The 15,532-nt window shown below is 44.3% G+C and overlaps 1 protein-coding gene across 1 annotated transcript; it reads right to left on the reverse strand.

The window, feature by feature from the left end:
• Window positions 1-1,486: 1,486 nt before the first annotated feature.
• On the reverse strand, window positions 1,487-9,833 carry LOC140273123 (phospholipid transfer protein-like). The gene is made up of 10 exons (XM_072368639.1): window positions 9,714-9,833; window positions 9,519-9,606; window positions 8,039-8,155; window positions 6,451-6,600; window positions 6,343-6,373; window positions 5,317-5,478; window positions 4,629-4,796; window positions 4,380-4,430; window positions 4,141-4,308; window positions 1,487-1,615 (listed from the first exon to the last, which is right to left on the reverse strand). The coding sequence occupies exons 1-10, from the start codon at window positions 9,823-9,825 to the stop codon at window positions 1,487-1,489; spliced, it is 1,176 nt and encodes a 391-aa protein (XP_072224740.1). The 5' UTR covers window positions 9,826-9,833.
• Window positions 9,834-15,532: the final 5,699 nt, after the last annotated feature.

Genomic DNA, 15,532 nt, shown 5'->3' on the forward strand with positions numbered 1-15,532 from the left:
AACTGGGTTGGGGTTATATTTAGGGTAAGGCGTTGGTTTTAGCTTTATGAGTAGAACTGGGTCGGGGTTATATTTAGGGTAAGGCGTTGGTTTTAGCTTTATGAGTAGAACTGGGTCGGGGTTATATTTAGGGTAAGGCGTTGGTTTTAGCTTTATGAGTAGAACTGGGTCGGGGTTATATTTAGGGTAAGGCGTTGGTTTTAGCTTTATGAGTAGAACTGGGTCGGGGTTATATTTAGGGTAAGGCGTTGGTTTTAGCTTTATGAGTAGAACTGGGTTGGGGTTATATTTAGGGTAAGGCGTTGATTTTAGCTTTATGAGTAGAACTGGGTCGGGGTTATATTTAGGGTTAGGCGTTGGTTTTAGCTTTATGAGTAGAACTGGGTCGGGGTTATATTTAGGGTAAGGCGTTGGTTTTAGCTTTATGAGTAGAACTGGGTCGGGGTTATATTTAGGGTAAGGCGTTGGTTTTAGCTTTATGAGTAGAACTGGGTCGGGGTTATATTTAGGGTAAGGCGTTGGTTTTAGCTTTATGAGTAGAACTGGGTTGGGGTTATATTTAGGGTAAGGCATTGGTTTTAGCTTTATGAGTAGAACTGGGTTGGGGTTATATTTAGGGTAAGGCGTTGGTTTTAGCTTTATGAGTAGAACTGGGTCGGGGTTATATTTAGGGTTAGGCGTTGGTTTTAGCTTTATGAGTAGAACTGGGTTGGGGTTATATTTAGGGTAAGGCGTTGGTTTTAGCTTTATGAGTAGAACTGGGTCGGGGTTATATTTAGGGTAAGGCGTTGGTTTTAGCTTTATGAGTAGAACTGGGTCGGGGTTATATTTAGGGTAAGGCGTTGGTTTTAGCTTTATGAGTAGAACTGGGTCGGGGTTATATTTAGGGTAAGGCGTTGGTTTTAGCTTTATGAGTAGAACTGGGTCGGGGTTATATTTAGGGTAAGGCGTTGGTTTTAGCTTTATGAGTAGAACTGGGTTGGGGTTATATTTAGGGTAAGGCGTTGATTTTAGCTTTATGAGTAGAACTGGGTCGGGGTTATATTTAGGGTTAGGCGTTGGTTTTAGCTTTATGAGTAGAACTGGGTCGGGGTTATATTTAGGGTAAGGCGTTGGTTTTAGCTTTATGAGTAGAACTGGGTCGGGGTTATATTTAGGGTAAGGCGTTGGTTTTAGCTTTATGAGTAGAACTGGGTCGGGGTTATATTTAGGGTAAGGCGTTGGTTTTAGCTTTATGAGTAGAACTGGGTCAGGGTTATATTTAGGGTAAGGCGTTGGTTTTAGCTTTATGAGTAGAACTGGGTCAGGGTTATATTTAGGGTAAGGCGTTGGTTTTAGCTTTATGAGTAGAACTGGGTCGGGTTATATTTAGGGTAAGGCGTTGGTTTTAGCTTTATGAGTAGAACTGGGTCGGGTTATATTTAGGGTAAGACTTGGTTTTAGCTTTATGAGTAGAACTGGGTCGGGTTATATTTAGGGTTAGGCGTTATGCAATCAGCTGGTGGTTTAGGGCGAGGGGATGCATTCTGAAAGTTGTTTGTACATACTTGACATCTTTATAAGGCAGACGCAGGCGGTTTTCTTGAACAGAGACCTTCATACTGACTGCACACTCCTGGAAAACACAACATTTTTAATGTTCTACAGTCAGGGTATGGAATACCAACAGGGTCACATTTTTACCTCTATTTTCATGGGATTCGCACTGAAGTTTTCAGGTTGTTTTAAACTGCAAAAATATATTTTTTAAATCTGCTGCACAAAAGGCTGCCTTTTACTGTCCTTCGGTGACTTTTATACAGATTTGTTTAAATGGCATAAAAAGCTGTGTTTAATGGGGGGAAAATGCATGTAAGTCAGACATGTGACTGTACTCTGATCTTTGCTGGTTATGGGGGAAAAGACAGCTCCCTCAGTGATGGCACCGAAGAGCTGTTGGGCTCGACTTTGCCAACAGTTTCAGAAGCAAGTCGGGTTTTCAATCCATTTTCTATACCTACTTAATCCAACTGAGAGTCGCATGAGGGGCTGGAGGCAGGGTAAGAAGTTAGGTTTGCTGGTTACAAAATAATAGAATAAAGATCAGAAAGCTGAATGGATTTGTGCCACATGGATGTACAGATGGTTTGTGTCTGTTATGTCAGAATTTTGAGTAAAACTAGTCGTAGAATACTATGACAAACCATCGCTGAGTTAAGCTGTTTAGCCTCTGCCCTTTGTTGTAAACTTTACCTCAGAGGAAAAATAACTGTTTTACAAGAGAAATTTGTACTGAAAGGAACTTAACATTTAAAGTTTTCTCCAAAGATCATCTCAAGGCACTTAAGTAGTATGGGTTAGGGATGAATGAATTGAAATGATGATGAAAATTGAATTCCAATTCCAGCCAATTGGAATTTATATATACTTATATATACTCTCTACCCTTTAGGCATTTGATCCGATCGATCACAGCATTCTGTTACAGAGACTTGAACATGTTATTGGGATTAAAGGAACTGCATTAGGCTGGTTTAAGTCATATTTATCTGATAGATTCCAGTTTGTTCTTGGAAATGAAGAATCTTCCTCACACATTGGAGTAAGTCATGGAGTTCCTCAGGGTTCTGTGCTTGGACCGATTCTTTTTACTTTATACATGCTTCCATTAGGTAACATTATCAGACAGCATGGCATAAAGTTCCATTTCTATGCTGATGATACTCAGCTGTACTTATCTATGAAACCAGATGAAACCAACAGGTTGGTCAGACTACAAGCCTGTCTTAAAGACATAAAGACCTGGATGACTCAGAACTTTCTGCTTTTAAATTCAGACAAACTGAAGTTGTTCTCTTTGGACCTGAACGCTTCAGGGAGAAATTGTCGAGTTCTATAGTTACTCTAGATCAGTGGTCAATGGGAGGCAGAGCCTTCAGTTATCAGGCCCCTAAAAGCAGAATGGGAGGCAGAGCCTTCAGTTATCAGGCCCCTAAAAGCAGAATGGGAGGCAGAGCCTTCAGTTATCAGGCCCCTAAAAGCAGAATGGGAGGCAGAGCCTTCAGTTATCAGGCCCCTAAAAGCAGAATGGGAGGCAGAGCCTTCAGTTATCAGGCCCCTAAAAGCAGAATGGGAGGCAGAGCCTTCAGTTATCAGGCCCCTAAAAGCAGAATGGGAGGCAGAGCCTTCAGTTATCAGGCCCCTAAAAGCAGAATGGGAGGCAGAGCCTTCAGTTATCAGGCCCCTAAAAGCAGACTGGGAGGCAGAGCCTTCAGTTATCAGGCCCCTAAAAGCAGACTGGGAGGCAGAGCCTTCAGTTATCAGGCCCCTAAAAGTAGAATGGGAGGCAGAGCCTTCAGTTATCAGGCCCCTAAAAGCAGAATGGGAGGCAGAGCCTTCAGTTATCAGGCCCCTAAAAGCAGAATGGGAGGCAGAGCCTTCAGTTATCAGGCCCCTAAAAGCAGAATGGGAGGCAGAGCCTTCAGTTATCAGGCCCCTAAAAGCAGAATGGGAGGCAGAGCCTTCAGTTATCAGGCCCCTCTCTGTGGAACCAGCTGCCAGTTTGGCTTCAGGAAGCAGACACCCTCTCTACCTTTAAGATCAGGCTGAAACTTTCCTTTCTGATAAAGCTTATAGTTAGGGATGGCTCAGCTCAGCCTGAAACATCCCATAGTTCTGCTGCTACAGGCCCAGCCTGCTGGGGGAGCTCCCATGATGCACCTCTCCTCCCTCTGACATCATTGCTGTCATTAACTTGTGTTTCTCTCTCTCAGCAGGTGTCTCTGGCCTGGTGTTACGCTGCTTGTTGTCCCCTCTTTCCTGTCCTCTCAGCCCCAGCTGGTCCAGGCAGATGGACCCTTCCTGGTTCTGGTTCTGATGGAGATTTCTTCCTGTTTAAAGGGAGTTTTTTCTCTCCACAGTCGCCTCGTGCAGCTCAGGATCAGAGAGAAGTTTCAGTGCAGTCTGTTGGCTTCTTAGCTAGGCTACTTTTATTGAATTTAATTAATTGGATTAGATTGGATTATGATTACAATGAATTGAACTCTAATTGGCTTGAATTGGACTATTACTGAAGTGCCTTGTGATGACATTTGTCATGATTTGGTGCGTTATATAAAAATGTCACTTTAAGCAGGGATGCATGGTTGTGTTGTGTGTTACCGCGGATACGGAGTTAACTTCAGAGGGTTGCTTTTGGTCTGGAGCTGAAAGGACTCGGACTCTGGCTCTCATGCTGAATGTAACTCCCTGCTGCTGAGTGATGCTGATGCTGGGCGCCTCAGTGAGTCCAACCTCAGCAACAAGTTCAGCGCGCAGATTCCATGGTTGCTATGGAAACGGGTCATTATGGTGAGTTCGGCTTCAATAAAAGCTAATGTTTAAGGTAATGTTTCACTTACCGTGAAGAACTGCTTAATTCTTGCAGCAGCTTTCACAAGTTTTGAGTTGATCTGGTGAGGTGAGAGAAGAGGTTTTACTTCGATGTCTGAACTCAAGTCACAAAAAGTTTGACGCTTTTATTACCATAGGCCCAATAAAGCAAAGAAATAAACCATGAAAACTTCCAACACATTTAAGGAAACCAAAAGGCTTGTGCTGTGCGTGAGCTGCTGCTGCTGGTCTGTCGGGGGACTCATGGCTGTTCCCACCTTATCGTACTTCTTCCCCAGGGCTCCTGCATCGTAGAAGGACTGAGCGGCTGTGTTGAACACGTATTCAGAGATGCCCACGTAGGCCATGTGGGAGGCCTCTCTGAAGACTGGCTCCACGCCCCTGTTCGCCACAGCAGGGCGTCCTCCCTGCTGGAACACCAGGCCCTGACAAGCACACAGAGACACGGTTTCAATGATCCTGCATGATGTGAACACACTGAGGCCTCAAGCTGCTCAGAGGGTTCACAGCCGGGATGGAAGTCTTCCAGATCTGAGGCCACGGGTCTGACCCGGGTCATCGGGCGAGAGGCGGGGGGAGTTTGGCATCTTGTGTCTCATATTGAGCTCAGAGAAACTCCCCAACATCCTGCTACATTAAAGTAAAATCAGGTGACATCTTTCAGAAATATGGAACTTCTACAGTAATACTCTGAACTAGTAAAACCGTTTTACGATTGACTTATTTCAGCAAAAATGTAGAACAATAACTTATTAAAGAAGGTGGTTCCATGCCTGGTTTTACCTTCTGGATGTTTGTGCATCCAACAGCAAAAATACTGCGGTCAGCATGTTGTAAGAAACATACAAACCCTGCAAAATATATTTAAATCCTGTTCTTTTAAAAATAAAAAACATGTAAAACACCAAAGGGTGTGAAATAATGCTGTAAATAATGTTTTCTCACTTTGAAAGACAAATCCAGGCTGGTGGCTGTCACTTGGATGTCTTTAGTCAGAGAATAGTCGATGCTGATGCCAAAGGACGGAAACACCTCTGCATTCATTGGAATGGTGTCCAGCATCTGGTTGACGCGAGGCAGACCAAACCTTTTCACACCAAAGCAGAACTGCAGACAGGTGAGACATGGAGAGGATCTTTAGTGGCTTTAGTGTAAAGAAGCCATACAGTCTTATGCAAAGATCAGCTTCATTTCTTTATATTCCCCTAAAAACAGGAAGCAGCTGCAGAGATTCTCTGAAACATGTTCAAACATGAACATAAACCCAGAATCTGAGGCAGAAACAGAGTTTTTTCTCAGTTCTCAGCAGCTTTAAAGTGAATCTCTGGTCTGAGCTCCTTTATTCTCCAACACAGCCTGAACCCTCTGAGACGAGCTTTCTGTCATTTCTTTAAGGAGTCTTCAGGAATAGTTCTCCAGGCTTCTTGAAGGACATCCCAAAGCTCTTCTTTGGATGTGGGCTGCCTTTTGTTCCGTTCTCTGTCAGATGATCCCACACTGCTTCAATAATGTTGAGGTCCGGCTCTGGGGAGGATTCACCCCGTATTTGTGCGTTAGCGATAGGTATTTAAGTTAAAACCATCTGTTTTGTTACAGGCTGATCGGGGAATAAAGCAGTTGCAGTATGCATTTGTTTTTGTTACCATAAATTAAAAGTTTAGAAATCCTCACTTGTAGAATCTTTCTGTCTAAATATCTCAGATTACAATTAATTGAATGGAAACCTCCCTCTGCAGTTCTTTAGCATTCAGCAGTGGAAGAAGCATTTAGCTACTTATAGGCTGCAAACATAGGGGGAGGATACTGTTCCAGGTAAAATATGCTGCTGCTGCACAGTCTTTTGCCCCTTTGTGGCCAGATCAAATGATTTAAAGTGTGTGGGATGGAGGGACATCTGTTGGTGGAGGGTAAATTTCAACCATCCCCATGATTAGCTCTGATTCAGACAGAAAAGACAGAAAGGAAGCCAACCACAGCACTGAAGAAGAGGTCCGTCGCAGACCTGAAAACGAAAACATGTCATCAGCTTCATGAAGACCAAGAATCTACAGCTGGACTTTACTGAGGTGCTGGTGTTACCCAAAGACTCCTCTGGATGCCACTCTGTCAGCTGAGGCCTCACAGGTCTTCAGGTCCACAGCGAGACGTCCACGATCATTTAGGATCAGACCCGCTTCCATGGTGGCCGAAACACTTGTAACCTCAAACGAGGGGTTTTTTTCAAAGTTACTGCAGAACCAAACACACGGATAATGATGAGAACATCTTCAATCCACCAGAGGCAAAGTTAGACTGATTGTGTAACAGCAGATGGAAGCAGGATGAAGACAGTTCAGTCTGTTCCTGCAGACCAAACTGTGGATTTCTAAAAGAACTGAAGTCTTATCTCTTCTGGTCTGATCTGTCACTCAGTGGGTTTATGATGAGAAGAACTGAAGCTACAGTTGGGTTCTGCTCCTTATCTGAGGGGAATTATTGGATCACAGCTACAGTTGGGTCCTTATCTGAGGGTAATTGTTGGATTACAGCTACAGTTGGGTCCTTATCTGAGGGTAATTATTGGATTACAGCTACAGTTGGGTCCTTATCTGAGGTTAATTGTTGGATTACAGCTACAGTTGGGTCCTTATCTGAGGGTAATTATTGGATTACAGCTACAGTTGGGTCCTTATCTGAGGGTAATTATCCTTGGATATATGGCGGTGAATGAATGGAATCACTGGCCCAAAGCAGGTCATACCCCGGTACCATAGGTGGCGCTGTCCCCATTTCAGCTATCGCTAATAGAGCCACTTCCTGTTGAAGCAGGTCATACTCCGGTACCATAGGTGGCGCTGTCCCCATTTCAGCTATCGCTAATAGAGCCACTTCCTGTTGAAGCAGGTCATACCCCGGTACCATAGGTGGCGCTGTCCCCATTTCAGCTATCGCTAATAGAGCCACTTCCTGTTGAAGCAGGTCATACCCCGGTACCATAGGTGGCGCTGTCCCCATTTCAGCTATCGCTAATAGAGCCACTTCCTGTTGAAGCAGGTCATACTCCGGTACCATAGGTGGCGCTGTCCCCATTTCAGCTATCGCTAATAGAGCCACTTCCTGTTGGCGTCTTCACCGCCAACAACAACAAACTCAGGCATTCAGAAAGATGGCGAACGCAGAGCGAGATGAAGCTGCGTCCCTCTCCATCTGTGATGAGCTGGTTATGGAACAGAGATGCACAACGGTCTCCATCGCCTTGTTTCTTTCTTTCTGACGGCAGGAATATCGTCTCCTTCCGGGTGACGATCACAGGAAAAATGTGGAGCATGCTCAGAACGCTGGATCCGATCCGCTGTCGGCTGCGTGCACGTTCAGTGCACGTTTGGATCGAGGTATCTCGGGTCTTAACCCGATCTGATTTTAGTCAGATCAAGGCGTCTGAATAGCTCGGTCTTATTGTAATTCAGCCTTTAATCCGACCCGATGGCGCTCAGTAAACGCACTGATTCTCTCTGACCTGGTTTCCTTACAGCTTTGTCTCCTTGGACTGAAAACAACCTGCTGCCAACACTTCTCCCAGTGTGTTTCCAGCCTGCAGTCTTTTAAAGTTCAGGAGGATCAGTCGGCGGACACATTTTACTGCTGTAAGAGGTTCTGAACGCTGGACCTGACTGGACTTTATACTCACAGCACACAGACGTTCGAGGAGACAGTGGTGCCGAAGTTCTGGATCACAAGCCGGAAACCAGAGTTCTCCTGGAAACTGATATCAGCTCGATTGATGGTCATCCGAGTTAACTTCACACTGAGCAGAAGGAGAGGAGACAGAGAAGAGGAAAATGTTCAGTCACTGAGCCGGAAGTTTTCTCTGAGGTCCACCGGAATGATTGGTTTCATTGTTCAAGCAGGGTTAGGGTTTAAAGCACATTCTGCCACAGTCCAGAGGCCTGGCTGAGGAAGAAGAGGGTGCTGGACCGGCTGCCTGCAGTCCTGACCTGTCCCCAGCAGAGAAACAACCACCCCCCCGCCCTGCTGCACACCTTAAGACCTGTTTAAGGAGGAATGGGACAAAATAACAGCTGGAACTCTGCATCACCTGGTTTCCTCAGAGTCAGAACGGCTTTAAGTGTTGGCAGAAGGAAACAAAGTGTTTGGTCATTATTTGGTGTAATTCTGTCATTATTTGGTGTAATTTGGTCATTATTTGGTATAATTTGGTCATTATTTGGTATATTTGGTCATTTTTTGGTATATTTTGATCATTAGTTGGTGTAATTCGGTCATTAGTTGGTGTAATTTGGTCATTATTTGGTATAATTTGGTCATTATTTGGTATATTTGGTCATTTTTTGGTATATTTTGATCATTAGTTGGTGTAATTCGGTCATTATTTGGTGTAATTTGGTCATTATTGGTATTCAGACCTGTTTAAGGAAGAATGGGACAAAATAACAGCTGGAACTCTGCATCACCTGGTTTCCTCAGAGTCAGAGCGGCTTTAAGTGTTGGCAGAAGGACACAAAGTGGGAAAAGGTTCACTGACTTTATGGGATGCTGCAGGTCTGAGGTGTAGAAATGATGTTTGTTCACAGATTAAATGAAGCTGAACAGGAAACATGTTGAGTTCAGACTGACTGACAGGAAGTAAAAGTAAGAGAAAACATCAAAATAACTGTTTTTTGCAGAAAACTATCCAAAGTTTTTCCAATTTGTGGCTGTAAAAGTTATTTTAAGCCTTTTAGGAATGTTATAACATGTAAAACTGATCAGTTTAGTCTGTTTATGGGGTTGACAGAATGAGTAAAGGCTGAAAATCAACACATACAACCACCCCCCCGCACTGCTGCACACCTTAAGACCTGTTTAAGGAGGAATGGGACAAAATAACAGCTGGAACTCTGCATCACCTGGTTTCCTCAGAGCCAGAACGGCTTTAAGTGTTGGCAGAAGGACACAAAGTGGGAAAAGGTTCACTGAAGAGCAAATATGTTGATTTCAGAATCCGTTAAAGTTTAAGTTAATGCAGGAATAAATGCTTCTCTTTCTTATTTTAACATGTCTAAGCCTTCCCAGCAGGTTTTATTTCAGGTCAGCTGTGAAATCAGCAGCTGCGGCACATGTTCAAGCTTTAAATCAGGCACAGTGGCTGCTGTGTGGAAGTCTCTTACCTGGTAACTCCACATTTCAGATACTTGAAGCCTTCAAACGGTCTGTTAAGCAGCTGCTCCTGAATCACAGCCACAGCTTGGTCCCTCACTGTGAAAACACACCAGGATCACAGGCTGAAAGCAGTCCTGATTCCAAATAAACACCGGTCCAGAGTGTCAGCTGCTGATGAACAAACTCTGTTACATGAATCTTACGCATAGTCAGGGCTCTGCTGGTGATCCGGACTTTGAGGCCGGCGGGATCCACAGCAGCAACCGAGACCATCAGGGAGAAAAGGAAGGTGAGGGAAAGCACACAGGAAGTCATCCTGAGGACAAAACCTGCAACAAAACAAGGAGAAAGGTAATATTGACCTGTTTACTGTCATGTTCACCAATCTGTTCATGGATCAAACGGTTCTGCACCTGGTCTGTCCTCGGGCCTCTCACAGCTCCGTCCTGGGGCCTCTCGCAGCTCCGTCCTGGGGCCTCTCACAGCTCCGTCCTGGGGCCTCTCACAGCTCCGTGCTCGGGCCTCTTGCAGCTCCGTCCTCGGGCCTCTCACAGCTCCGTCCTCGGGCCTCTCGCAGCTCCGTCCTCGGGCCTCTCACAGCTCCGTCCTCGGGCCTCTCACAGCTCCGTCCTCGGGCCTCTCACAGCTCCGTCCTGGGGCCTCTCACAGCTCTCACAGCTCTGTCCTGGGGCCTCTCACAGCTCCGTGCTCGGGCCTCTCACAGCTCTCACAGCTCCGTCCTCGGGCCTCTCACAGCTCCGTCCTGGGGCCTCTCACAGCTCTCACAGCTCTCACTGCTCCGTCCTCGGGCCTCTCGCAGCTCCGTCCTCGGGCCTCTCAGCTTCAGCCGGATTTCTAATCAGAGGAAGAAACAGAAGTAAAAGTTAAAGGTCAAACTGAACTTTCTGGAAATAAACATTTGAAGTCGTCTCAGCGTCAGTCGGGTGCCGTCAGGACTGATCTGCGACCAGCAGAGCGTTGTCATGGTGACAGTGAGGCGTTACCTGCAGTCTGCAGCAGCTGATCTGAATGTCCACACACTCACACCTCTACTTATACAGCTGTCCACACATGACACAGCAGCTTCCTCTGCGTGTTCTTCTGCATCTCAGCGACTTCACTTCCTCTGTGAATGAGAGAGCAGTTTCCAAACACCGAGGAGCAGTTTCCAAACACCGAGGAGCAGTTTCCAAACACCGAGGAGCAGTTTCCAAACACCGAGGAGCAGTTTCCAAACACCGAGGAGCAGTTTCCAAACACCGAGGAGCAGTTTCCAAACACCGAGGAGCAGTTTCCAAACACCGAGGAGCAGTTTCCAAACACCGAGGAGCAGTTTCTCTGTGTAACTCAGAGGCTGTTTGATCCAAACCAGCCAAAGTTTCACCTGTCTGAGGAGGTCAGTCTGTGTGAAACCGGACGAACAGCCAGGAAACACCTTTATGAACCAAACCACAGCTGATTTCTGTCAGTCTGCAGCCGGTTTGTTTCACTTCATGGTGGCTGCTCTGAACCTGTTGGATCCAATGTGGAGCTCAGCTTCCACAGCTTCAGTTCTCAGACACAAACTCATGTCGGCCTCATGTGAACACGATTCAAAAGGATTCTTTCTCACTTCCACCAGCTGTCTGATGAAAACTGAGCTGGTTTCTGTCTGTGAGAGAGGCTCGAACTGAGCATGAGTTCCTCCTGCAGCATGTTTCTGATGAATTTGACCTGTTTCCAGTAACATTCTACTGAACCTGCAGGTGATCAGGTGCATTCTGATGGAGTTAAACATTTGGTTTCCTGTAACCACGCAGGCCGCTGGTAACTTCCTCATTTGGACAGCGTGAGCCTCCTGATTCTACAGGAACAGCATCTGTCCAGGTTGATTTTACAGAGTTTGGACGCGGCTGGAAGTTTGATTCAGATCAGATTTCTACAGATGTGTCTCAGTGTGGACCCCTGCTGCCACGCTGCTTTTAGTCCTGACATCTGGCTCTGACTGAAACATCAAACCATGAATAAAGGTCATAAAACAGGACCTGAAGGAAGTAGCTTTGGAATAAAATGAGTCACCGTGACAGAGACTGAAATCATGTTGAAAGAGTTCTGATCCGTGAACCACACAAACAGAAGTGAATGGACTCGTATCATCTGTGAGAGCTGAAGACAGATTTATCTCTATCGTAGCATCTGTCCTCTCAGAACGTTTCCCACCAGCCAGCAGTGACTTTTCAAACTAAACTTCAACATTTCTACCAAATATGGACGTTTAGAGGTTCCCAATAATTCCTCTGATCTGATGTTACACAACATCAGAAGTTACAGAAACACGTGTTAACAGCTCAGCCAGAGAAAGGGGAGGGAGCATTAAAGGGCATTAAAGGGAATTAAAGAGCATTAAAGGGCATTAAAGAGCATTAAAGAGCATTAAATGGCATTAAAGAGCATTAAATGGCATTAAAGAGCATTAAATGGCATTAAAGAGGATTAAAGGGAATTAAAGAGCATTAAAGGGCATTAAATGGCATTAAAGAGCATTAAAGGGCATTAAATGGCATTAAAGGGCATTAAAGAGCATTAAAGGGCATTAAATGGCATTAAAGGGCATTAAATGGCATTAAAGGGCATTAAAGAGCATTAAAAGGCATTAAAGGGCATTAAAGAGCATTAAATAGCATTAAAGGGCATTAAATAGCATTAAAGGGCATTAAAGAGCATTAAATGGCATTAAATAGCATTAAAGGGCATTAAATAGCATTAAAGGGCATTAAATAGCATTAAAGGGTATTAAAGGGCATTAAAGGGCATTAAATGGCATTAAAGGGCATTAAATGGCATTAAAGGGCATTAAATGGTATTAAAGAGCATTAAAGGGCATTAAAGAGCATTAAAGGGCATTAAAGGGCATTAAATGGCATTAAAGAGCATTAAAGGGCATTAAAGGGCATTAAAGAGCATTAAAGGGCATTAAATGGCATTAAAGGGCATTAAATGGCATTAAAGGGCATTAAATGGCATTAAATGGCATTAAAGGGCATTAAATGGCATTAAAGAGCATTAAAGGGCATTAAAGGGCATTAAATGGCATTAAAGGGCATTAAAGAGCATTAAAGAGCATTAAAGGGCATTAAAGAGCATTAAAGGGCATTAAATGGCATTAAAGAGCATTAAAGGGCATTAAATGGCATTGAAGGGCATTAAAGGGCATTAAATGGCATTAAAGAGCATTAAAGGGCATTAAATGGCATTAAAGGGCATTAAATGGCATTAAAGGGCATTAAAGAGCATTAAAGGGCATTAAAGAGCATTAAAGGGCATTAAAGGGCATTAAAGGGTATTAAAGGGCATTAAATGGCATTAAATGGCATTAAAGGGCATTAAAGAGCATTAAATGGCATTAAAGGGCATTAAAGAGCATTAAATGGCATTAAAGGGCATTAAATAGCATTAAAGGGCATTAAAGAGCATTAAATGGCATTAAAGGGCATTAAATAGCATTAAAGGGCATTAAATAGCATTAAAGGGTATTAAAGGGCATTAAAGAGCATTAAAGGGCATTAAATGGCATTAAAGGGCATTAAATGGTATTAAAGAGCATTAAAGGGCATTAAAGAGCATTAAAGGGCATTAAAGAGCATTAAATGGCATTAAAGGGCATTAAAGAGCATTAAAGAGCATTAAAGGGCATTAAATAGCATTAAAGGGCATTAAAGGGTATTAAAGGGCATTAAAGGGTATTAAAGGGCATTAAATGGCATTAAAGAGCATTAAAGGGCATTAAAGAGCATTAAAGAGCATTAAAGGGCATTAAAGAGCATTAAATAGCATTAAAGGGCATTAAAGAGCATTAAAGAGCATTAAATGGCATTAAAGAGCATTAAAGAGCATTAAATAGCATTAAAGGGCATTAAAGAGCATTAAATAGCATTAAAGGGCATTAAATAGCATTAAAGGGCATTAAAGAGCATTAAATGGCATTAAAGAGCATTAAAGGGCATTAAAGAGCATTAAAGAGCATTAAATAGCATTAAAGGGCATTAAATAGCATTAAAGGGCATTAAATAGCATTAAAGGGTATTAAAGGGCATTAAAGGGCATTAAAGAGCATTAAAGAGCATTAAATGGCATTAAAGGGCATTAAAGAGCATTAAAGGGCATTAAAGAGCATTAAAGGGCATTAAAGGGCATTAAATGGCATTAAAGGGCATTAAATGGCATTAAAGGGCATTAAAGGGCATTAAAGAGCATTAAATGGCATTAAAGAGCATTAAAGAGCATTAAAGAGCATTAAATGGCATTAAACCAGATGGACCAAAAGTAATTTATTGTTCAGTGACAATAAGGATTAAAAGTACGGCAACAGCAAACTGATTGGACTAAAATAGGTTAACACCCCGGGTCAGAAAGAGGAAACTAAAGAGAAAAACTACATTAGAAAAAATAGAATAAGTTGAAATGACTAAAAAAAATCCCGTAGAAAGAATCGTAATTATACCACCAAGGCTGCACAAATACTGCATCTAAGGCCTGCTGTGTCTCCAGACCAAGCAGCACAAATACAAATGTCTCACCAAGGCCACAAACAAGTGCCAAAGACCACAAGCTAACAATACAATTACAACCAGAGGAAATGCAGGGCTCATTGCTACCTGCTCAGTCCACAGCTCTCTGAATGACAGAAAGCACCAGCCTGGAGGTGCTCCAGGGGTGAGTGGATCAGGATCCAGGATCAATTTAATATACAAAGCACCAAATCAGAACAAATGTCATCTCAGATCACTTCAAAGATAAAGTCCAATTCAAGCCAATTCATTGTAATCCAATCACAATCCTATCATTGAATTAGACCTGATTAAAACAGTTTCCCAGCTAAGGAAACAGACTGCACTGAAGCTTCTCTCTGATCCTGAGCTGCACGAGGCGACTGTGGAGAGAAAAAACTCCCTTTTAACAGGAAGAAACCTCCATCAGAACCAGAACCAGGAAGGGTCCATCTGCCTGGACCAGCTGGGGCTGAGAGGACAGGAAAGAGGGGACAACAAGCAGCGTAACACCAGGCCAGAGACACCTGCTGAGAGAGAGAAACACAAGTTAATGACAGCAATGATGTCATCTGTACATGGAGGGAGGAGAGGTGCATCATGGGAGCTCCCCCAGCAGGCTGGGCCTATAGCAGCAGAACTATGGGATGTTTCAGGCTCACCTGAGCCATCCCTAACTATAAGCTTTATCAGAAAGGAAAGTTTCAGCCTGATCTTAAAGGTAGAGAGGGTGTCTGCTTCCTGAAGCCAAACTGGCAGCTGGTTCCACAGAGAGGGGCCTGATAACTGAAGGCTCTGCCTCCCATTCTGCTTTTAGGGGCCTGATAACTGAAGGCTCTGCCTCCCATTCTGCTTTTAGGGGCCTGATAACTGAAGGCTCTGCCTCCCATTCTGCTTTTAGGGGCCTGATAACTGAAAGCTCTGCCTCCCATTCTGCTTTTAGGGGCCTGATAACTGAAGGCTCTGCCTCCCATTCTGCTTTTAGGGGCCTGATAACTGAAGGCTCTGCCTCCCAGTCTGCTTTTAGGGGCCTGATAACTGAAGGCTCTGCCTCCCATTCTGCTTTTAGGGGCCTGATAACTGAAGGCTCTGCCTCCCATTCTGCTTTTAGGGGCCTGATAACTGAAGGCTCTGCCTCCCATTCTGCTTTTAGGGGCCTGATAACTGAAGGCTCTGCCTCCCATTCTGCTTTTAGGGGCCTGATAACTGAAGGCTCTGCCTCCCATTCTGCTTTTAGGGGCCTGATAACTGAAGGCTCTGCCTCCCATTCTGCTTTTAGGGGCCTGATAACTGAAGGCTCTGCCTCCCATTCTGCTTCTAGGGGCCTGATAACTGAAGGCTCTGCCTCCCATTCTGCTTTTAGGGGCCTGATAACTGAAGGCTCTGCCTCCCATTCTGCTTTTAGGGGCCTGATAACTGAAGGCTCTGCCTCCCATTCTGCTTTTAGGGGCCTGATAACTGAAGGCTCTGCCTCCCATTCTGCTTTTAGGGGCCTG

Source organism: Leuresthes tenuis, unplaced genomic scaffold, assembly GCF_036924035.1.
Source record: "Leuresthes tenuis unplaced genomic scaffold, fLeuTen1.0.hap1 SCAF_17, whole genome shotgun sequence".
NCBI classification, from domain to species: domain Eukaryota; kingdom Metazoa; phylum Chordata; class Actinopteri; order Atheriniformes; family Atherinopsidae; genus Leuresthes; species Leuresthes tenuis.